The following is a 23,948-nucleotide window of genomic DNA, read 5'->3' as shown; positions in this document are numbered from 1 at the left end:
ACAAATGTCAGTGCTTTTGATTTCATATAAAGACTATTTAAGAACCCCATTGATACAGGGTTTCTGAAAATGAGGTGTTCCATGTTGAGTGAGTTTTCCAAATAACTGAAATTTATGCTTTAATAACTTAAACTCTCAAAAGGTTTTCTGAAGAAATCTTTCCAAATCTGTTAAATACATTTCTGTTTTTTTGGATAGAATATATGTAGTTTTACTTTTCTATATGCAAAGTTGTTGTGTTTTTCTGCTTGACCAGCAAGACACTAAGTGTTGTGGCTCTTTTTGTTGTTGTTATTAAATCTAAGCTATCACTTTCATCCCTTAGTTAACCTCTCATGTAAGCCTTGTCCTTGCTTATTTGTTCTTTTCTGATATATTAGAGCCAGACTAAGAAACAATCAAAATCGTTAGCATTTGTTCAAGTCAAGAGTGAGTCACCTTGAATAAAGACTTGAGGTTTCCTCTGTTCAATTGTAAGAGATGTTTTGCCTTTAAAACAGCAGTTTCAAAGCCTTGATGAGCCTTTTTGTTTGTGTCTTGAATGCTGGCCACATTAAAGGTGCTTAAGAGTATCAGGAAGCTCAAGAATGATAAAGGGTTTTATTTCACTGTATAGCAGAATAACATTAGAAATATAGATCTTTACAGGACATATATTCTGTAATTTCTAGATTCACAGAATTTGTACCAAATCTGATTATTTATAGATTGTTGTGGTTGAAATATAAAGTGCCTACCAAAAATCTCAGGTGTTGAACTCGTGGTCCATATATGGACATTGACTATATCAATGGGATAATCCATCAATGAGTTCATATTGAATAGACTGTTAGGAAGTGGGGCTTGTTTGGAGGCAGTAGGTCACTAGAAGCATGTTTTTAAAGGGTATATCTTATCCCAGGTCCTCCCCCAGGCACCTACTTCATAGACTGCCATATGGTGGTCAGTTTTCCTCTGTCATGCCCTTCTGCCGTGATGTTTTGTTTCAGCTCAGGCCCATAGCAACAGAGCCAGCCAACCATGGACTGAAACTTCTATAATTGTGAGCCAAAACAAACCTCTCCTCCTTGAAACTGTGTTTTTTCCCTCAGGTATTATGTCCCAGTGACAGAAAAGCTAACACATAAAAACCCTGAAAAAGCCGGGCGCAAGTGGCTCACGCCTGTAATCCTAGCTACTCAGGAGGCTGAGATCTGAGGATCACGGTTCAAAGCCAACCCGGGCGCAAAAGTCTGTGAGACTCTGATCTCCAGTTAACCACCAGAAAACTGGAAGTGGTGCTGTGGCTCAAGTGGTAGAGTGCTTGCCTTGAGCTGAAGAGCTGAAGGACAGTACCCAGGCCCAGAGTTGAAACCCCACGACCCACAACATCCCCCCCCCCAAACAAAAAACAACAAAACCAGCAAAACAAACAAAAAACCCTGAAATCTTGTAATGGACCGACCCCTTTTCCCAAGGCTACCATACTAAGATGTGCTGAGATCTGGCACCCAGGACTCTGGACTTCTGTCTCCTGCTCATTCTTTTCATACTTCTTTCCTGATATTGAGAGTATTGACTGTGGGGCTTTTCTGCACATGAGCCAAATGGAATTGTTAAACTGTAACATTATGTGTCTGTTTCAGAATATTTAAATAGTAAGGATTAGATAGGAAGAAGTATGTCAGAACTTTGAGGAGAATTCAGGTTTGGAATTAAATACCACACTTCATTCCCATTAAGGGTCCTTTAAAGACTTTGGTGGAACTAGTGAAGCTTACAGAGTGGGAAACTAAAGTTTCTAGTAATAAGAGTTTAAATCTGGGTTTGACCTACTGCCAGCCGAAGGGTAAAAATTTTCTGCTTAGCCAGGCACTAATGGCTCATGCCTTTAATCCTAGCTACGGGTTCAAAGCACAGCCTGGACAGGAAAGTCCATGAGACTCTTATCTCCAATAAACTACCCAGAAAAAGCCAGAAGTGGCACTGTAGCTCAAGTAGTAGAATGCTAGCCTTGAGCACAAAGAGGGTCATGAACAGTCCCCAGACCTTAAGATCAAGCCTCAGGACTGGAAAAAAAATAGCTTAGACACAGTGAAGTGGCAGGACTTGGAATGTAGGTAACAACAACAATAATAATCTTACTGAACATTTTTAGTACATGCTGCAATGTCCAAAGTGCTTTATGGGATTGAAGTCTTTAATCCTCCTAAAGATTTAGGAGATATTCACCTCTGTTATCTTATTTACAAATGATGAAGCTGAAGCCTGGGGGGATTAAAATCTCACATGTAGAGTTTATACATTTTGTAGTTCTATATTTGATGAGTCCTCTAGCTTCACAGCTCCCTTGGCTCTCTAAAGAAGCAGCTGCATCTAGCTTTGAAGACAGCTAGAAACTTTAGTTTGTGACTATATTCCTATTTGCAAACTTAATAACTGGTAGGGCAATAATAACATGCACATACAAAAGAAATCTGGATCCTCACCCGCCTCTGAGATAGACAGAAAGGGCATGGGGAGGAAGAAGGGAAGGGGGAGGAGCAAAAACAAAAAGAGGGGAGAGAGAGCATACCAGGGAGAAAGAGAGAGACAGAGAAGATGGAGAGACAGAGAGACACAGAGAGACAGAGACAGAGACACAGAACCAGAGAGACAAGAGAGATTGGTACTATGTTTATTCCTAGGAAGGTCAGCCTCTCTTTCCTTGTGGGCTATGAAACAATTATCACATTAAAAAGGGTGAGATGTAAAGATCAGATCTCCCAAACAGAGTTCTCATTTCTTTCCTCTTAAATGACATATGCCTCTCCAAGGCCACTGGGCTCCATGGAATTTCTTACTAAGACACTAGACAAGCTATTCATAGTCCCCTCACCACCACAATCCTTGCCAGTACACAGTCATTCTTCATCATATCATATCAAGGCATGCAGAGGGAAGGGCTTAGGAGAGGGAATTAATTAACTTGCAGAACAGTGAGGGGAAAACAAAGTAAGAGCAGGTTGTGCGTACAAATAATACAATTGAAAGGTAGTGGCATTGGCCTCTGTTCTAAACTTCATTGAGTGTCTGGTATTTTGCTGGGTGATAGCTTCAATTCTGGAGGCTTTCTCCAGGGCTACCCCACATATTCGTATGTACCTTAATATTTCTGGGTCCTCATTCTCTGCCTTTTTCCTTTCAAACATTTCCTCAGTTATAGTTTGAAATCTATATTTGCACTTGAAGGCAAAAACCCATGCCCTTCAGAGTTTTTTTTTTTCCCATCGAAGATTGCAGACCCAGCCCTTTTATTTGTGTGGTTGTTGTCTAATGTTTAAGAGTCTCACAATGCTTTGTCATCCTTTGGAATTTTTTAAAACTTTTGATGTTCACAAAAGTGTAATATTTAAATAGGTGTGTATTTAGTTATGTCTCCTGGCTTTGTCTAAGTGGAATGAGAAAAGTCTTGTTTTCTAGCTAATCATGCTTGTATTTTGACATTGAACATCAGGCATTTGTCAAAATTAGTGGTTGTGTAAACCTAGAAGTATAAATGAAAAAGAGTGGGAAGACTGAAATCATTTTCAACAATGCAAAAAGGTGATCAGAGGCTGTGAAAGACAGTGTGGGAGTCAGATTGTACCCTATCTTCAATAAAAGGCAATTCACATCTATTTTTAGAACTCTTGCCTTTCAACATTCACATAGTGAAAAATAAATGCAGGGCTATTTTTTAACTTCAAGAAAGTACATTTAAAGTTTTGACAGTCGATAAAGCCATAGAATTTTGTCAGGCAAGTTGCAGTTAGATTCTTGCTTGATAGGATTTATGGTATGGATTTTTTCCCCATTTGCTTTATTTACAAGTACCCTTTAAAATTATCTTAAGTAGTTGTACAAGTGGGCTTCATTTTTCTTTATTAGTTTATGAATATTCTTTTCTTAATGTGATTTGTTCTGAATTTTCAAGTATAGTTTTATATTTGTAAGGGGTAATGGATATAAAAAAACTGTCACATACTTTGTAGGTTCATTCCATATTTTTAAGCTTTGTGTGAGTGTTTCTGTTTTTTTTTTTCCTGGTAGAGTACCCCCCCCCCCAGTCTTTCTAACAGTAAGTTGAGACTAGATGGTGATTATATATCTACAGACAAGTGCTCGCACATCCAGATTGTATTTCCTTTATTCCTAGATATGGTTTTAAGTGAAGCTAAGGGAATTGTGGGTTGGGGAAGAAGACATAAAAAGGTACTTTTTCTTTCCTTTTTTTTTTTAAAGTTGGAATTAAATTTATTTGTGATTCGATTCAATTAAAGCCATTATTAGGACATTTGTTATGATGAATTTTGTTGTAAAGGTAAAAAATTTTTGTTGTAAGGATTAACAATTCTGCAATTCAGGTTATGGGTGCAGTGCTTTTTGGTCAGTGTGGCTTAAGAAAAGGTCTTCTGAAGGCTTGGTGCCTTTAAGTTATCACTTCATTGTGCTAAACATTTGCATGCATTGAGCACCTACCCAGTTTTAGGTGCTGAAGTAGGCATTCTGTATTTGAGTAACAAAACCCTGTCTTATTTCTGAGAAGTCAGCAACAACATGAGACTTGAAACAAAAGTACCTTAATAGCTTTTATAGATGATCCTCTCTCTGACATATCTGACAAAGTTCAGACTTACTGATTTGCATCCAAAAGCAAGGGTTCATTAAAATGGCAGCTTGCTATGATGAAGCAGTGTTTGTGCTGTTAATTGTTCATCTTCAGTGTTGCAGGTGTTGACTGTTGTTACTCAATCAGTGTACAAATGCAGCTAAATAGTGATGCTTTCCTTCCTCCCTCCCTCCTTCCCTCCCTCCCTTACTTCATTCCTTCCGTTCTTTCTTTCTTTTTTTCTGTCTGTCTGTAGTCTATCTGTCATGGGGCTTGAACTCAGGGCCTAGGCACTGTCCCTGAGCTTTTAGCCACAGAGCCACTTCTGGTTTCTGATGGTTAATTGGAGATAAGATGGCTGGCTTTGAACCTGAGTCCTCAGATCTCAGCCTCCTGAATAACTAGGATTACAGGTGTGAGCCACTGGCACCCAGCTTAGGTTCGTTTTTTACTGCCAGTAACTTTTGTACTTTTTTTGGGGGGGGGGTCCAGTCATGGGGCCTGAACTCTGGGCCTGGGCACTGTCCCTCAGCTCTTCAGCTCAAGGCTAGCGCTCTACCACTTGAGCCACAGCGCCACTTCCGGCTTTTTTCTTTTTGCTTATGTGGTGCTGAGGAATTGAACCTAGGGCAGGCAAGCGCTCTACCACTGAGCCACCTTCCCAGCCCACTTTTGTACTTTTGAGACATGGAATAACAGCTACTAAGTTAAAAGAAATTGTTTTACAAGAAAGATTGTGTTGTTTTCGTAAATGATACTGTTCATAAAATTTGAAGATAAAAAAGTTTAAAGAGTTAAAGAAAGAAGGAATCATTATTAGGTGCCTAAGCAGACAAAAATCTGAAGTACTATCTTCAGTTAAGTAGCAAAAAGTTGGAAGTGGAGGTGTGGCTCAAGAGTGCCAGTCTTGAGCAAAATAGCTAAGTTACAGCATGAAGCTCTGAGTTCAAGCCTCAATACTGGCACATACACATACATACACACATATTTGCATACATATATATATATATATATACACACACATACTAAATTTAGTATACTTTATAATAACGGAAGTATTGGTAGATAGCTTATACATCTGGAATTAATTTATAATATTTTAAATATAGCTAATACCATTTAACAAAATTTGAATTCATAAGTATTAACTTCAAAAGAAAAATAACTGACATGAAAGGATTACTTGTTTTAAAAAAAACCTGCTAAAGATCATTGCTGTAAATCATTTAAAAAAGAAATGTTTCAACTAGATAATCTACCTGAAAGAAAACTAATACACAAATACTTCTTCCACTGTCCTTCATGCTCACCACCTGTTAGTTACAATGTTCCTTGTACATTGCTGAGGTCTGTAAGACTTGCATTTTTTTTCATTAGGCACAATTCACATAATAAATGTTTCTTACTTAAAATAACGTAAAAAAAACCTGCCCTTGGTCCCTTTATTATGACCTCTCCATTTTCCTTTTAAAAAACTAAATTAATTTATGTGCGTATTTCTTACAGGAATTAGCTGAAAAGTAGATTAACCAAGGTAGATTTTTTAGTATTTTATATGTTCATTTCTAAGTAAATATTTGTTTATTGCCCATACACTTCAAGAATCACTTGGCTGGCATGATTTTTTTGAGTGCTGTTTCCCTTGGGGCTTTACAGAAATGATTCCACTGTTCCTCGGCTTGAGAATTGCTCTGAATGAGTCTGAGGCAACCTAGTTTTTCCTCTTTAGTGAGCTAATTTTCCACTTCAGATCATGCTATCATTCTTCCTTATCCCTAAGTTTGCCAGATTAATAACACCACTCATGTTAATGATGCTTTATCCATTTTCCTAAGAATATGGTTTGCCTTTTAGAGTTGTAAATTCATATCTTTCTTGATTTTAGGAGAGCTGTGTTTCTGATGTGTGTGTGTGTATAAAATCTCTTTTCTCTTCCCTGTAGTTTTTTAAATATGTTTTTATTGTAAAAATACTGTACAGAGGGGTTACAGTTACATGAGTAAGGTAATGAGTGCATTTCCTACCAAGCATTGTTACCTTCTCCTTTGTTTTTCCCTTACCATCTCTTCTTTCCCCCTTCCCCAACTTCATTTTCAACATAGTGTCATGAACATCTCATTGTTACAATGAGTCAACCTGTATTCTTATTTAGGCATTTTGTTATTTCCCTTCCCCTACCCAAATTATAAAAATGCATATACAAGATGCAGGGCAATGGAATCAAATACAGGGAAAACAGGTTATACTGTGGGGGAAGAGCATACAAAAGAAACAAAAGAAATCATATAGTACATTATAAATATGTTAAAAACAATAGCAAGAAAGAAAAAACCACTTGTGTCCCTATCTTGGGGTTCATTTCGCATTCTTATGTGGACATATGTACACAGCTTTTGACCTTTCCTGCTTGTCCTAGACATATACTAGTTATTGCAAATAAGGGAAATCATGGGACCTATGTTTCTTTGGGTCTGGCTTACTTCACTTAATATAATTTTTTCCAATTCTTTCCATTTCCTAACAAATTCTTCCCTGTGTTTTAATGTTTTATTCAGGAATATCAGTGATGTGTCTTACTTGTCCATGATCTCTGTATTGTTTTATCATTTATTCCTAACTATGCTTTTCCCCCCTTTTCTGTTTTTAGTTTTATTTTGCATCATTATAATATTTATTTTTACTTCATTTTCCTTTCTGGTCTGCATTACAGTTTCTTTTTCATCTTCTTTTATGATATTTCTTTGAGGTTTTTTTTTTAAAGAGGTTCTTTCTATAATTTCTTTGAGGCCAGAGTATTTGAACATTTCCTCTATTTTTCTGTGATGCTTGTCCTTCATCTTCCCTGGACTTTGGCACTTGCCTTTTTGCTTCCCTCATACCTGTGCTGAAGCCCCTGTTCTCTCCTTTTCTTTGTTATTATTCATCTGTACATTGAGACAGCTATTTGCTGAAGCATAGGGTTTAGAAGAGAGTCAGGGAGATAAGAAGAGAAGAATAAGCCATAGCAACTCAGCTTACTGAGGCTTTGTTGCTTTGTCACTCTTAATCAGTCCGGTATTGTCCTCCTTAGAGAGGTGCATCTGTCACTCAGAGTGACCGGGTCAGTGGAGCTTATGGTACAGCCTCCTTGGAGCTCTGTATGGTGAGCAGGTGTTTCCTCCCACTGTCTCTCATGTCACTCTGAAGAGTCTCCTGACCTGTTTAGTTTCTGGGGAGGTATGTGTTGGCTTAGACTTCATAGTATTTAGTTTCATAGTTTTTAGCAGCTTGAAATTAGAGTCAATTTTTTTTAAATGGGTAAGGTGAATGTACTATCTTTTCACTTCTTTTAACCCTTTTTAATTCTTCTGTTGGTATTTATAAGAAAATTAGTTGTGATAAGGAATCTCAGGTATCTATGTGGAAACAATGAATAGTAATCTAAAGAAATAAGAAAGGAAGCATTTTAAGCCTTTTTAAGTCTTTTGACCATCCTGTATTTTTCCTATGTATAGCACAATGTGACTCAATAGCTGTAAGGCGATTCTAGTACTATGGTGTCTAGAACCCAGATTTGTACATGTTTGTTACCTGTGATTAAGAGATAAGAGCTCAAAAATTTTTTTTCATAGAAGTAAGAGAGCAGCAGGTGGTCACAGAGGCTAGAAAGATTAAGAAGTAGGGGAGAAAAGGGAAATTGAATAACAGATACACAAACCAAAACAAAAAAGTTCCACAGGAGGAATAAGTCCCCAAGTTCAGTAGCACAGGAGAGTGACAAGTGTTTACAAAAATTTACTATTATATATTTTAGAAAAAAATGGCAGAGAAGAATTTGGAGGAATCCATTACTGACAGATGATAAATGGTGGGTTAGGTTGTAGTTTAGTAATAAAGTGCTTACCTTACCAAGTAGGAGGCCCTGAGTTCAATCCCCAGTACCAAAAAAGAAAAAAAAAATAGATAAATGTTTAAGGAGAGAAATAATTTAATGCTAACCACCTTGATTTTATCACTATACATTATAAAGACATATCATTGTTATACTGTACCACATAAGATGGGTAACGCTACATCAACTAAAAAGTAAATATAAAAATTTAAAGTTATCTTTCAGTTTCTTAGAGAAGCTATTTAGTATCCTCTTAAAGGAAGAACAAACTAAAAGTTCTTTTCTAGTTAAGAATTGTAAGAATGAATAATCAAGCATGAAGCACAGAGTAAGGGGGAAAAGACTCATTTTGTTATTTTCACTCGTCCTTTCTGATTTTGGATGGCAATTTAGAGTGGGTGTTTAAATCATTAGCCATTTCAAAAATGTCTTCTGGTTTCAGATATTATTAATCATCTGAAAAGGCTATTAAGTGCCATTACATGGCCTTAGGATTAAAAAAAATTATGTATAAAATTAGAGCAATTTATAATACTGATCTGACCCTCTGATTATACATGTAAAAACACTCCTAGAGCAACCCTCTTCAGAATTATCAGATGTTCTACATATTCTAGCTCTGTAATATTTGTCTTTGGTGAAAAAGCAGGAACTCTGAAAAAAGACTCTTATGTAGGTTGAGCAAGACATTGCATAAATCACCTGCATGAATGAGGGCACCCTAGTGCAGGCTTGGCCAGGCCTCCCTTTTCCTGTTGGTGTTGCTATCTTTATTTCCCAACTTCCTTCCCACTGCTACATCCCTGAACACACTGAGGAAAGTAGGTTTGAGGAAGGGAAGACATTTGTTATCTATGTATGCAGGAATATGTTCTTAAAGGATTATCAAAACAACAACATTGGTATTTTCTAACAGTAGCAGCTTTGCCAGTGTGTGTGTGTGTGTGTGTGTGTGTGTGTGTGTGTGTGTGTGTGTGTGTGTGTGTGTGTGTGTGTGTGTGTGTGTGTGTGTGTGTGTGTGTGTGTGTGTGTGTGTGTGTGTGTGTGTGTGTGTGACTTGAACTCAAGGCCTAGATGGTGTCCTTTTGCCTTTTTGCTCAAGACTGGTTGATGCTGTATTATTGAGCCACACCTCTACTTCAGCTTATTTTTTTGGTGGTTAATTCACAGACTTTCCTGCTGGGGTTGACCTTGAACCTCAATCCTCAACTGGTCCTCAGCTTGTGCTTTTTCTAAAAAATGAAATTTAAGGTACACTTTTTTCGAGTGAAGGGTAAAGAATTATTATCACTTGATTTTTTTTTTTTTTTGAAATTCATGTGGCCATGGCAGAATTTGCAGTAAGTTTTGCTTACGTAACACCACACCCAGTCTTCCCTCTTCTGGGACCATCCAGGGAAAACCAGTGTGAGGAGGGATTTTGCTCATGTAACGTCTTTAATTCTCTGCTCTTTCAGCTCTGTAGTATCAAGTCAGATATAGTTCAAAACCTGTCTGGTTTGTTATTTTCAAGATATTTCCAACTTTTTTTTTTGGTCATACTTTGCTATCCTCCAAGAACTTCTTTTCCTTTCCAAGTTTTTGTCTTAACAGAAATGGACTCCTACGTGCACACTGGTGTCTAAAAGTGTCCCATGAGGCCTGTTATTTTTAGAGAAGGAGAAAGTTGCCTTTTGTTCTCTGTGCTTTTCACCTCCCACGTGTTCTTTAGAGTTTTTCCCCTCTGGTCTTAGTAGTGACAGCTTTCTAATTCCAGATCCTTTTCCCATGGTCTACTTCTGGCTCAATTTGTCTCATACTCAAAATTCTTAATGTCAGTATTGGACAAGGCTTTTCAGTTTCTATTATCTATAGATAATAGATGTGACTTAGTAAAGTTATGAATATATGATAATAAATGTGATTAAGTAAAGTTATGAAATGTACACATAAAGACTATATTTATACAGTTTAAATAATAATAATATATAATAATAATAATACATAGAATTCATCTGTAGCATCATCCAGGTTGACAAAAGACAGTTCCTGATATCCTGGAAGCTTTAAATTGTTACCTTGTGCCTAGAGTAACTGTGCGGCCTGAAGCTTAGGTAAGATATATGAGAACTTTTATATTCTCTACCCCCCAATAAGTACCAAATCAAAATAGTGATAAATAGTAATAAATAGGGATTTTTGGTTTTTCTCTTGTATTCTGTAAAGAAACACTTGCTTAGGGTTTGAAGTAGTCTCTTCAGGCTTGCTCTATCAAAATGTCATCAGCTGGGCAGCTTAAACAACTGACATTTATTTCTTACAGTTCTGGAGGTTGGAAAGTCTAGGTCTAGGTACTGACAGATTCAGTTGCTAGTCAGGGCCTCTTGTGGCTTGCATTTGACTTATTGTGTCCATGTTGTGCAGAGGAGGAAGAGGGAGGGATAAATGACCTGGAGTCTTTTTTTCTTCATTTATTTTTGTAGTGCTAGACACCAAACCCAGGGCCTTACCCATGCCATCTGGTCTCTCTCCTTGTAAGTCTGGTTATCCCGTCCTGAAGACTTAAACCTAATTACCTCCCAGAGGCCCCAACTCCTAAAGCCATTGCATTGGGGGATAGTACTTCAAAATGAATTGGTGTGGGGGGGTACTGACTGTTCACGAGAACATTCTTGAAGGGTTTCAGCTGTTCTTGCTGTCTTACTGCTTACGTTTGCATATGATTTGTTTGTGTCCCCCATGAATCCATATAATTAAAGGCTTCTTCCCCACGGTGGTGCTATTAAGAGGTGGTAGAATCTTTGAGAGATGGGAACTAGTGAGAGGTGTTTAGGTCATTGGGGTGTACATAATCTTGGAAGGAACTATGGGACCCCATTTTTTCTCTCTGACGTCCCGTTTGGCAATGTAAGCTCTTCTAGATACCTTGGCCTTGGCCATGATGTGACTGCTTGCCCTGCTATGCTCTTCCAACATTGCAATTCACCATCTGCCCTGGGCCCCTTGCCAGAGCCAGATTCTGTACTGTACTGTTCAGACTCTTCAGCCTCCAAAACTGGGAGCTAAATAAGTTTTTCTCTTTATGAAGTTAATTGCCTTGGGTATTTTGTTGTAGCAATGCAAAGCTGACCAGTACACTTATTGCCATTAGAATTGATGTAAAAAGGAGATTAAACATCCATAATGCAAGTATTTAGTGGGCTGACCTATGCATCCTTTTACCTGATGTTATGCTTAGATATTTCCTGTTTTGTCCTCTTGGTTTGAAGGTAAACAGTTTTTTTTAAACCTCATTGACTCTTTCATAACTCTGCCCAGGAGCCTCTGATATTCCTCTTTCTAGAGGTGCTGTCTTGCCTTATCTTTTGTATTTTTCTGGGCTTGTTGATGTGTCAATTGATCATTGATGAAGCACTAGTAGGATGTGATGGTTGCTTCTAGGTGATCATTGTAAGAGCTGTGGCTATGCTGCACTGTGGTACCTGCTGTTTCTTCAAGATGGCAGTTTGGGCTCTCTTCTTTTCTTCTGGTTACAGGCTGATCTGATCTGTAGCCTCTGTAGGCATTTCAATTCCTGACTACTCATTTGGCCCAGACTTTTGGCTTTACCAGGCTACTGGCTTTTGGATTTTTCCTGAAGCAGTCCATTCTGTTTTCTAGCCCTATCTTATGTTACCAATATTGACATGGCTTTTCTGGATATGAAGCAAGTCATTTAGGATTCTTCTCTCTACATATCATCTCCAATCCTAACCACTAAGGGTTCTGGAATTTACTGTGTTGATACTTAGTATATTCATCACTGTGGATCACATACAGTTAATGTTAGAATTTCTACCATGGTTCTAAAAATGTCTGATTTTAAGATCCAACTAAAAATAGACCCCCTGAAAGACCTAAATAGAATAGTTTCTCCTTTTTTCTGTGTCAGTCTCTCTGAGATTTGGCTGCTTCTAGAATCTTATAAGGGTCTTACTTTTGATCCAGACATTGAGAGGCACTTGGTGAATGTGAGCTTATTTACCTGGACTAAAATTTTAAGACAATTTATTGGAAGTTGTCTGGCTAGAGAGGAAAAAAAAGCAGTTTTAGAAATCATCTTAAAATTCTGATTCATGGATCTGTTGTTCTGCATTTTAAAAAACTACCACTGATTTCATTTTCTTACAGGCTCATCACATATACATTAACATAGAAGGAATGTGTCTGCTTATAAATTATTTTAAGAGCATCACATGAAAATAATGATCTGAATAGCTTTTAAAAGATAAAACCTCCATTTTAATATTATTCAAAATGTCTAGACTCTATAATTAGACTAGAATAGATTAAATTACTCACCCCTAACTACTATTTTATATATGTCTTTCAAAATGACACTGTCAGCAGATTTGCTTATTATAAGATACTTTTCCAGGAGGAATATTAATTTTTGCCTATTGTACTTGATTTAGTGTCTCTATGATAAAGCATATTAATATGGCTCTAAGGTTCTTGATTTATTTTACACAGTTAAGTAATGGTTTTGTGATTGTGTTGTCTAATTTTTCAGCATGCTAGATCTTGATCATAAGCTCTTAGATTAGTACCTATGTAAAAGGGTGTTTTTTTGTTAATTTATTAATCCATTCTATAGAACAGGTATCATATATCTTGAATTTTGAAATATTCTCTTTTGCTTGAGGTATACAGAAATATGTAGAATTAGAAAAAATATGTAGTAAGCACTGCCTAGTATTTAGCAAGACAAAAGGAACTGTCCTTTCAGCACTTCTGGAGAAGGTTGGCCATTGCCGCAGTGGACATCAGCTGACTGATAGTTTGTATCAGATAGATGGGATGTATGTTAGCAGTGTCCAGCTTCCAATATAGCAGGTTACATATAGGAAGGAGATGTTGACAATCATATTTATGTATGGGAAGTTTTCTCAGAGATCTTGTTCCTTGACATTCTCTTTTTTTTTTTTTTTTTTTTTGGTAAGGGCGAAAGCTAGCTCACAGTGTGAGGGACTTAGCTGTGGGCCACAGAGACAGTCAACTCCTGATGTCTGTAAATTCAGATGACTGAGGCATGGCAATGAAACTGATGAAAAACCTCCCGACAGCATGCTAGTAACTGCACTGAACCTTCAAGTCCAGGCCTTGGATGAATTCCCTTTTCTGAGGAGACTACAAACAAATGGCAGCTTTTAAAAATGGATTCTGTAATTTTCACAAGTCTATTAGCATGTTTTTATTTTGAAACAGCACATAATTTGGATAAATAAAATTATCATTAGTTGGAGAAATTAGTTGTGGTTTAGATAAATTGTGACTTTTAAAAAACGTAATTTAATCCCCAGTGAATAATTCTGTGAAGTTATGAAGTGTACTCAAGGTCCTAAGTGATTAACAAAAAACAGATGATTGTTTTGTATATTAGTTTGTATTTGTGTAAGGAAATCCTTAAAGGGCTGGGAAGGTGGCTCAGCAGTAGAGTGCTTGCCTTGCTCCATGAGGCCCTGAGTTCGATTCCTCAGCACCATATAAGCAGAAAAAGCCGGAACTGGTTCTATGGCTAAAGTGGTAGAATGCTAGCCTTGAGCTGAAGAGCTGAGTGATAGCGCCCAGGCCCAGAGTTCAGGCCCCATGACAAACAAAAAAGAAAAGAAAAAAAAGAAATCCTTAAAAAGTCATCTTCTTCCTTTTCTTCTTCCTTTTTGCTTCTTTTTAGTGTGTTACGTTTTTATCTACTAATAAGGCTTGATATTACTGCCAGAAACATGTTTTACATTATGAGCTTTTAAAGGACAATTTAGGATCCTGATTGTCATTTTCATACATCCCGCTGGTTATGACTGGATAGAACACTTTTTTCTGAGTACAGAGAAATCCACAGAGGTAGCTTCAAATGACTTATTCTGGATTTGTCCATAGTCAGTGTGTTGAGGACTTGTTCTGTAGAGATTGGGGGATCTCAGGTTAGCCAGCTGATACCATGCAGGCTCAGGTTGGAGCATTGTAGCATAGTTTGAGAGTTAGGCTCTTAGATATGCCAAAAAGAGGAAGAGCACACACAAGAGACAACTGTGGTTGTTCTACAAGAATGTTACTCTATTAAACAGCATGAAACAGCGAAGTGCGACAAGCATCTGCCTAACAAATTTTGTATATATGTATATGTATATAGTGTGCATGTATGTATATGCAGTATATATACATATCTATATACATATCTATCTATACATACATATCTATACATATAGATGTATATATATACTGCATATACATATATACGCACATATTTATATATATACATATATTCACTAATTTGATACATGTATATGTTCTACAAATAAATATTTGGCAAAAAATTTTGGCAAAAGTTAATGATTAATCTTTGTTAATCTTTTTCTCCCTGTTTATCTTTTTTCTCTCTTAACCTGGTCATCCGCTGTTAATTGAATGAGTGAAGGAGAGTGAAGCCTCAGGTTCACATATGTGGAAGGACTCTGCCTAGTGTCTTTGCTGGTTTCTTGCCACTCTCTCCTGCTGATGACATTAATTACTTTGCTGATGGCTCTAACTGACCCAGTAAAAGAACCTTATCTGGGTTTAGCCCTGCCCAGGCAGCTTCTGTGGACACAGAATGCACTGCTTGCTTTCAGCTTTTATAAATAGCCTTCCTAGTCTGAGCTCCTGTCTTTTCCTTTGAAAATTCCAAGTCCTTCTTAAGTCTGTATACTGTCTGGTTCCAAACTCGCCTTTGTAAAACTATATCCTCCCTGCCCTGTCCCAGTCAATGAGATGACCCGTCTAAACTGTGCTTTTAGCTTGTCTTGAATGTCTCCCTGCTTGTTCATACTCTGTGTGTTTGGATACACTGGCCCCTGTCTCTAGGATCAGCTCTTTCCTACCCATGGAACCTGCTTAAACCCTACTTCTTCACCAGCAGTTCTGATCATGATACGTGGTTGAATTTATTTTCCTCTTGAGGGCTGTTTGATTCTCTTTTATTTATCTTGTTATGGTACATGTTGCCATGTCTCATTTTAGTGTTGAGATTATACTCACCTTAAGTTTCTCTTTGTGTCCTTGCCTAGTCCCTCTGTCATAAGAAAACTCCAAGTCCCTGAGTTGAGGAGATTCAGAGCAGTGTCTAGGGATGCAGTACTTGGTTGGTGGTCATATTGTGACTGTGTGTGGTTCCTTGCCTTTCCTGGTCCTGAAATTCATCATTAAATTAATAATTCTTTATTAAAGGAACTATGCGTCTCTTCTTTCAAGAAGTGTATTTTGTACTGTTGTTTCTTCTTAAAAAGGGAACATATTCATTGTAAAATATCAGGACACAAGATTAAAAAACTATTGAAATTTTTATAGTATGTATGAGTGTACATATAGTAGATATCAGTGTATACATAAACTATGTTAAAAATTACCAGTAGTATACTCCCATGTGTTTTCACTCCTTGTATTATGTATAAATAACTTTACAAGTGTTTATAAAAGTACACATAAAGCTGGTGTGTGTGGTGTGGTGGTGGTGATGTGTGTGTGTGTGTGTGAGAAAGAGAGAAAGATTTTTTAAAGCAAGGGTTTATTTTAGTACAACAGGGTGAAGTAGGGAGATAGGGAGAAGAGACAGAAACATTTTCTGTTCTCTATGCGGGAAATAGGAGTTAAAGACTCAAAATGGTGATTCCTGCGTCCAGCCTTCATACTAAGAAAGAGCTTCTGCCTAGCTTTTGTTTTCTCAGGAAGTCTTCATGGATAGAATTTGTAGATGAAGAATGAACCTGCTTCCGTGACTTTGCTACTTAGAATGACAATTTTCCTGAATTGTTGCCAGCATCGCTATTATTATTTATTTTTATTTTTTAAACTGATGGGGAGAAATGGTCACTTAGGTTATTTTTAATTTTTTTTTTTTTTTTGGTCGGTCATGGGGCTTGAACTCTGGGCCTGAGCGCTGTCCCTTAGCTCTTCAGCTCAAGGCTAGTTCTCTATCACTCGAGCTACAGCGCCACTTCTGGTTTTCTGGTGGTTTTTTATTGGAGATAAGAGTTTCACAGACTTTCCTGCCCTGGCTGGCTTTGAACCGTGATCCTCAGATCTCAGCCTCCTGAGTAGTTAGGATTACAGGCGTGAGCCACCAGTGCCGGGTGGTTATTTTAATTTTAATTTATTAATAAACAACATCATTCTGGTCCTGAGGCTTGAATTCTGGCCTGGGCTCTGTTCCTGAGCTTCTTTGTTTAAGGCTAGTACTTTATTACTTGAGCCACTGCTTCACTTCTAGCTTGTTTTGGTGATTGATCAGCAATAAGAGTCTCATGGACTTTCTTCCCCTGGCTGGCTTAAAACCATGATCCTCAGATCTCACCCTCCTGAGTAGCTAAGATTACAGGCATGAGCCAGTAGCACCCAGCTTATTAGTATATTTTTATGATTGATTATTTCTTGTTTGTTTTTTCTTTCTTTCTTTTTTTTTTTTTTGTTGGTCATAGGGCTTAAACTCTGGGCCTGGGTGCTGTCCTTCAGCTCTTCAGCTCAAGGCCAGTGCTTTACCACTTGAGCCACAGTATCACTTCTGGTTTTCTTAGTGGTTTATTGGAGATAGAGTCTCATGGACTTTCCTGCCCTGGCTGGCTTTGATCCTCAGATCTCAGCCTCCTGAGTAGCTAGGATTATAGGTGTGAGCCACCAGCACCTGGCTTGTTTTTCTATGAGTTAAACTATGTATGTTCTAGTTTACGAATACCCTTTGTCCACTTTTCTACTTGGGCTGTTTTTAATAGTTTTTGGTTTTTGTAAGGTTATATTACGAAAAGTAACTCTTTGCTTTTCTGTTATTTTCCAAATATTTCTCAGTTCATTCTGAAATTTTGTTTATGCTATTTACTTGCAGAAACTTACACTTTTTTGTGGGAGTCATATGCATGAGAAAAATTCCATTGTTTATATATACCATATTTTCTGGATTCATTTGTCCATTAAGGGACATCAGGGCTGATTCTATGCCTTGGCTGTGATAAATAGTGCTGCAGTGAACGTGGTTGTGCAGGTGGCCTTACTGTGTCCTAGTTAGTAATCTTTTGGACAAATGCTCAAAAGTTTAACTCCTGGAACATAGGATAGTTCTATGTTTAGTTTTTTGGGGAAAGCTTCATACTGCCTTCCAGAGAGATTGAAACAAGTTTGCATTCCCACCCACAGTGTACTAGGGTTTTTGTTTTTCTTCAACCCATATCTATGCCATTATCTGTTATTGTGTGTATTCTTGATGATTGTCATTCTTACTGGGATGAGATGGAATCTCAGTGTTGTTTCCATTTGCATTTTCTTATGGCCAGAGATGTTGAACATTTCTTCACATGCCTGCTGGGCGGTTATATTTCTTCTTCTGAGAAGTCTCTCTTTAGCTTGTTTGTCCATTTAATACTCATTCAAAAACATCAAAATTTCAATATTATTCTTCACTGAGATAGAGAAAAAAATCCATAAATTCATATGGAATTACAAAAGGTCTTGAATTGCAGAAACAATTTGGGGCAGAAAAAGTAGTGCTGGATATATAACAATTCCAAACATAGAGTGATAGTAATGAAAACAGCGTGATACTAGCACAAAAATAGACCTGAGTACCAATGGAACAGAACAGAAGACCCAGAAATAAGCCCGCTGATCTATAGCCATCTAATATTTGATAAGGGAGCCAAAAGCATAGGCTGGAAGAGAGACAGCCTCTTCGAAAATGTTACTGGAAAGCTGGATATCCACCTACGGAAAACTGAAACTGGAACCCTGTCTGTCATCTGGCACCAGTATCAATGCAACATGGATCAAAGACCTCAATGGAATACCTGAAACTGTGAAGCTGTAATAGGAAGGAGTAGGAGAAACATTAGGACTCCTCTGCAGAGGCAGGAACTTTCTTTGTAAAGATCTAGAAGCAGAGCAATTCTAAAAGAACTGATAAATGGAGTTACATCAAACAAAAAAAGTTTCTGTACTGTTAAAGACACAGTTAACAAGCTAAAAAGACAGTCGATAGAATGGGAGATCAAAGCTAATATCTAGACTATACAGAATTATAAGAATATAAAAAATACAAGAAATTAGTCCTGTAATTTTTTTTCTCTTTTCTACATTATGGTCAAATATGAGATGACCATTGCTGGAAATAGCTCTCATAGGCAGCTCTTCTCCAAATCCTGTCATAGGAAGCTAAGCTATGTAATCCATCCTGTAGTTGTGCTGTGTGGAGCCTGTGGAGTTCAGGGCTGCTGTGGAAGAGAGAGGTGGGACGGTCATGCAGAGATTTTAATGATTGCACAGAAGAACCCATATCTCACAAGATGCAGTCTAGTCTCCCAGCCATCTTCTAACTGGGGAGGCTGTTAAAATGTGATCTTGTTGTGCCAGAAAGGCAAAGATGAAGTGGCATCTGGTGGATACAACATTATTTCTGTCACAGTTCCCTTCATTGACCTGATTCTTGGCTTGTTTGCTGTGTTTTAATAGTCTTGATGTTCTCTTAAGAGATTAGAAAAAAAATGATGTCCACAAATTCCCTTTTATCAGTCCCCACAAGTTATTAGACTCTTCAGGAGCAAATACTCAAAGGGCCAGTGCACAAAATAGAAATGTCAATTTATGTTTGCACCCACAAATAGATTGGTATTGGCAGGTTGGAACATTCTGTTTCCAACAGGAAATTCTACTAAGGAACCTAGGGAGCAGATGTGGGGGAAAGGACGCGGAGGCATCTGCTAGGGGGATTGCCAGACAATTCCTGTTTGGCAGATTGGCATATAGAGATAAAAATCACCTGCTCCTTCTCAGCTGGTTGGGGGCAACCAGGACTGTACAATTAACCATTCAAATGTTACATTTCAGTGTTACTTGTCCATCATAAAGAACACACTATTTTGGCAATACTTGTAAACTTTTATATTTAATTAGATTACATTTCAGTTGGCATTCAAACATATTCCCGGTTATTACAAATAATATTTAAAGGTGAGATGACTTACCTTGTATATATATGCTGAATTTGCATAGTTTCAGTTTCAAAAGAGTTGATTCTTCATCCTGTTTTCCCAGAACATAGGTTGGACCTAAAATATAGCAGGCTATTGGTAATGTCTACTCACTCAGCTAATGTTGATCAGGGGTCTACTGTACACTAGACATTGATGCCATGTGCCAAGGACACCATGTTGGTGAAATAGTAGTTGCAGGTTGTGGTCAGACAGAAGGAAAGGAGGTGAATGGATCAAGAATATGTGATATATATAATATAATATAATATAATATAATATAATGTGTGTGTGTGTGTGTGTGTGTGTGTGTGTGTGTGTGTGTGTGTGTGTGTGTGTGTGTGTGATGGAAATCTATGCTTCCCTCAGAAAGAATGACACCACCCCATTTGTTAGGAAATGGAAAGACTTGGAGAAAATTATATTGAGTGAAGTAAGCCAGACCTACAGAAACATAGATCCCATGGTTTTCCTCATTTGCAATAATTGATATACATCTAAGATAATTTTATCAGATGAGCAGAAAAGCTCAAAAGCTATGTACGTGTAACCATATAAGATGATGTTAAGTGAAATGAACCCCAAGAATATGGACACAAGAGGTATTCTTTATTGTTGTTTTTATTGTACTATATGAATTTTCTGTTTCCTTTGTATGTTCTTCCTCCTATGGTATATCCCCTTTTTTCACTGTACTTGATTTTTGGTATCCTGCATCTTGTATATACATTTATCTAATTTGGGGAGGAGAAGGGGAATAACAAGATACTGAAACAAGGGCACAGGATGACCCATTGCAACAATGATACCCACAAGACAGTATATTGGAAATGCACTTCACAATCTCAGGGCTGGGGGGAGTGTGAGGGAGGTGGGGGAAGGAAGGAATAGTGGGAGAACAACAAAGGGGTGGGGGTAACAATACTTGACAAGAAATGTACTCTTTACCTTACTCATGTAACTGTAACCCCTCTGTACAGCATCTTTACAATAAAATACATTAAAAAAAGAAGGTGGAAGAGTGGAATGTCTTGTTAAGAAGGGGCAGGGCTGTGTCCACATTTCATACAGGCTCTCTGAAAAGTAGCAGCTATTTTATTTTTAAAGATTCTTAAATACAGGAGTTACTAGGAATAGGTATAGCCCTGAGTGAAAGTTCCTTAGGATAATTAAAGTGACCTTTATCAGATTTGATTGATGAATGGTTAGAAAGCCATTGTCTGCTCTTCTAATGACAAGCCTGAGTAGTGGTCCAAAATAACCTTGTTTCTAACTCCTAGACATGCTGAGGTGATTGTGTGGTTGAGCATTTTAAAAACATTGAGTCACATGTAGAGAATTACAATTAGGACATAGCTCTGGAAACCATTTGCTCTTGGAGTTGCAGCGTTCCTTGGAGAAATATTAACCAGCAACAACCCTGAACACAAAAAAGGTTCTATGCATATTCGCAGCACTGACAGTTGATGGGAAGAAAGAGCAGTAAAACAACTCTGCACCCTGTCAGGTACCCTATGTGTATGGCATTCTATGTGTATTGCCATTATTATTTTTTTAACCATTGCTTAGGTTTTTAAAAGGTAATGAATAAAAAAAAAATAAAAGGTAATGAATAGACATACCATAATTTAGTTTTAAATGGAGAACCATCCATTGATGCACATTAAATTCACAACTTGAGTAGAGAAATACATCTAAGTAAAAGCATCTTCATTATTTCTTGGTTGAAAGGCTGTCCTGGGGTGCCTCTGGGCAGCCTGCCAGATAAACCTGGGAGGATCCCCACTGACTGCTGACTAGCTCTGAGTCACCCGATTTCGTCCTGCCCAAGGAGTCAACATAGATGCATTAGTTGCAGATCTCAAAATGATGCAAAGTCACAGAGCCCTCTCATTCTTCAGTTAAATAAACAGTGCCAAGATTTCCTAAGAAGGAAATTGACTATTAGGTCAAATTACAGAAAGTGTGCAGTACTGATCACTGAGTGCTGATTTCTGGGCTAAGTACTGAATGTTTGTTTCATACTTTTGATAATCTCCATTTGACAAAGGACTATACTTCCTAGAGAGACTGGGCTAATTTTTAAACTTAATTCTGTTTTCCAAATCTTAGATCCTTTTTTTTTTTTTTTTTGGTCGGTTATGGGGCTTGAATTCTAGGCCTGGGTACTGTCCCTCAGCTCTTCAGCTCAAGGCGAATGCTCTACTGCTTGAGCCACAGCGCCACTTCCAGTTTTCTAGTGGTTTTGTTGGAGATTGAGTCTCACGGACTTTTCTTCCCCGGGTTGGCTTTGAACTGCTATCTTCAGATCTCAGCCTCCTGAGTAGCTAAGATTAAAGGTGTGAGTCACCGGTGCCTGGATCCAAATCTTAGATTCTTGAACATTATTTTATTTCAGGATTTAGAAACCCTTAGCTTAAGACAAAATCTGGCTGTATTGGTTTTTGTATAGTTTGCACACTGAGGACTTTTTTCCTACATTTTTCAAATGGTTGAAAAAAATCCATACAAGAATAATAGTTGATTGCACATTAAAACTGTGTAGAGTTTAAATCCAGTGTCTATAAATAAAGTTTTATTGGAAAACAGCCACAGTTCATGGTTTACAGACTGCCTATGTTTGCTTACATAGTTCAGTAGCAGAGTTGAGTGGTTGTATGTAGTACCAGCCATGTGGCTAGAAGAGCCTAAAATATTTACTATCTGGCCTTAATTGAACGCACTTCCCAGCTCTTGTTCTATATTCTTCCTCAATGATTATAGTTGACAAAAATTCAATTATTTAGAGCATAATTGTAGGATTTTTATAGGGCATGTCTCTATTTTGAGTTTAGTTTATCCCATTTTAATTGACATCAACTAGAGGTTGAATTGATAGTTACCTTTAAGTTGCCTATGTCTTACCTTTTTTTTTTTTGGTGGAAATTAAGGAATGTTTTGTTATTAAGCAGTGTTTGAGATTTTCAGATCACCTGTTTTTTGTACTCTTTGTGGTTTGACATGCCCCTTACTTCCATTGATTGAGCTGTTTTAAACCTCTACTGTTTTCTTTCCTTTGCAGTGGTTTGCTGTCTTCTGATTATGTGGAGATTCACTATGAAGATGGGAAGCCACAGTACTCTAAGGTATGTTAAAAGTGCTTGGAAATAGTGTAGTATAACTCTACTTGTCACAGAACTGAGCAATGCATACTACATTGTTCTCAGTAAATCACTTCACCTCCTATACAAGGATGCTATCTACAGTGAGGAGAAATGACTAAAACTTACACATTTTTGAGACAATATTAGAGATTCTATATGTTCAGGACAACAAAAGGATGTTTATTGTTTTGGTTATATATTCAATACCTTAGATACTGGTATAAGCATTACATAATTTTATATCAACACATTAAAGTATAGGTTGAATGTTTCTTATCTGAAATATTTAGAATCAGAAGTGTTTTGGATTTTGGAATTTTTGGCTTTTTAATATTTGCATGTGTATATAAAATGAGATCTCTTGGGAAGGGGATTCAAGTTCAAACACAAAATTCATTTATGTTTCACATACAACTTACATACATAGCCTGATGGTAAGTTTATACAAGTTTATACAGTATTTTAAATGTGTGCATCAGACACTTTTATGGCATGGAATTCTCTACTTGGGAAAAGCTTTGGAGCATTTTGGGTTTCTGGTTTTCATGTCAGAGATGTTCAAGCAGGTTCTCATAGTTATACAATTATAAGACTACATGGATTCTTAGAATGGATAGCTGTTCAGTGCCCAAGAAGGATAGAAGACAGGTCTTGGTAGACCAAGCTGGCTTCAAACTCACATTCCTCCAGAGATATGATATTAGGTTCAGCAATTTTTAAATTAATTAATTAATTAATGGTTCTGGGGACTGAACCAAAGGCATTGCTCATGCTAGGCAAAGGCTCTAGCCCTGAATTACATCTCTGGCCCTTTTTCCTCTTAACCTTCACAAGGAAGACACTGAGACAGAGAGCAGGCAGAGAACCTGCTCAAAGCCATCCAAGGTGGTAAAGGTGACTGGGGTCTGATTTTTTTCACTTGGAGATTAGCTTTCCTTGTGTTCATGGAAGATCAGTGAAGGAATATGTTGGCTTTTAATTTTAGCAAGGGAGATTATTATTAAGAGTACCAACATGGTGAAGATGAAAATCTGTAGATTGGCTACAGAAAGAAACTCAGATATGTTGTTGTTGTTAGAGTGGCACTGATTCTAAGCAGTGTTTGTGGGCACTGTGAGCCCAGAAGAGGACAAAGGAATAAGCAATCTGGGGAAACATCAATGGATTTTTTTTTTTTTAAGAATGCTGACGAGCATCAGCCTAAAAGTAGCATCTTTCATGTATGGACCTGTTGAGTTGTATTGCAGGGAGCCTGGATTTGCTGTCTGCAGCCTGTCAACATGTGTGTATAGGTGGTATTAAATCATAAACACTGCCCACAG

At 37.5% G+C, this 23,948-nt stretch overlaps 1 protein-coding gene across 3 annotated transcripts in view; it reads left to right on the top strand.

Annotated features, from left to right (window-relative positions):
- Adam23 (ADAM metallopeptidase domain 23) overlaps positions 1–23,948 on the top strand; it is a 162,873-nt gene that overhangs the window by 56,246 nt on the left and 82,679 nt on the right. For all 3 annotated transcript variants that reach the window (XM_070018608.1, XM_070018590.1, XM_070018598.1), the window contains exon 4: positions 22,545–22,608. In XM_070018608.1, coding sequence (XP_069874709.1) covers positions 22,545–22,608 — 64 coding nt within the window. The remainder of the gene's footprint in view (positions 1–22,544; positions 22,609–23,948) is intronic.

This window comes from Dipodomys merriami, unplaced genomic scaffold (assembly GCF_024711535.1).
Source record: "Dipodomys merriami isolate MVZ:Mamm:240054 unplaced genomic scaffold, mDipMer1.0.p SCAF_1, whole genome shotgun sequence".
In the NCBI taxonomy this organism is placed as follows: domain Eukaryota; kingdom Metazoa; phylum Chordata; class Mammalia; order Rodentia; family Heteromyidae; genus Dipodomys; species Dipodomys merriami.
This window is presented reverse-complemented; position numbering and strand designations above follow the sequence as displayed.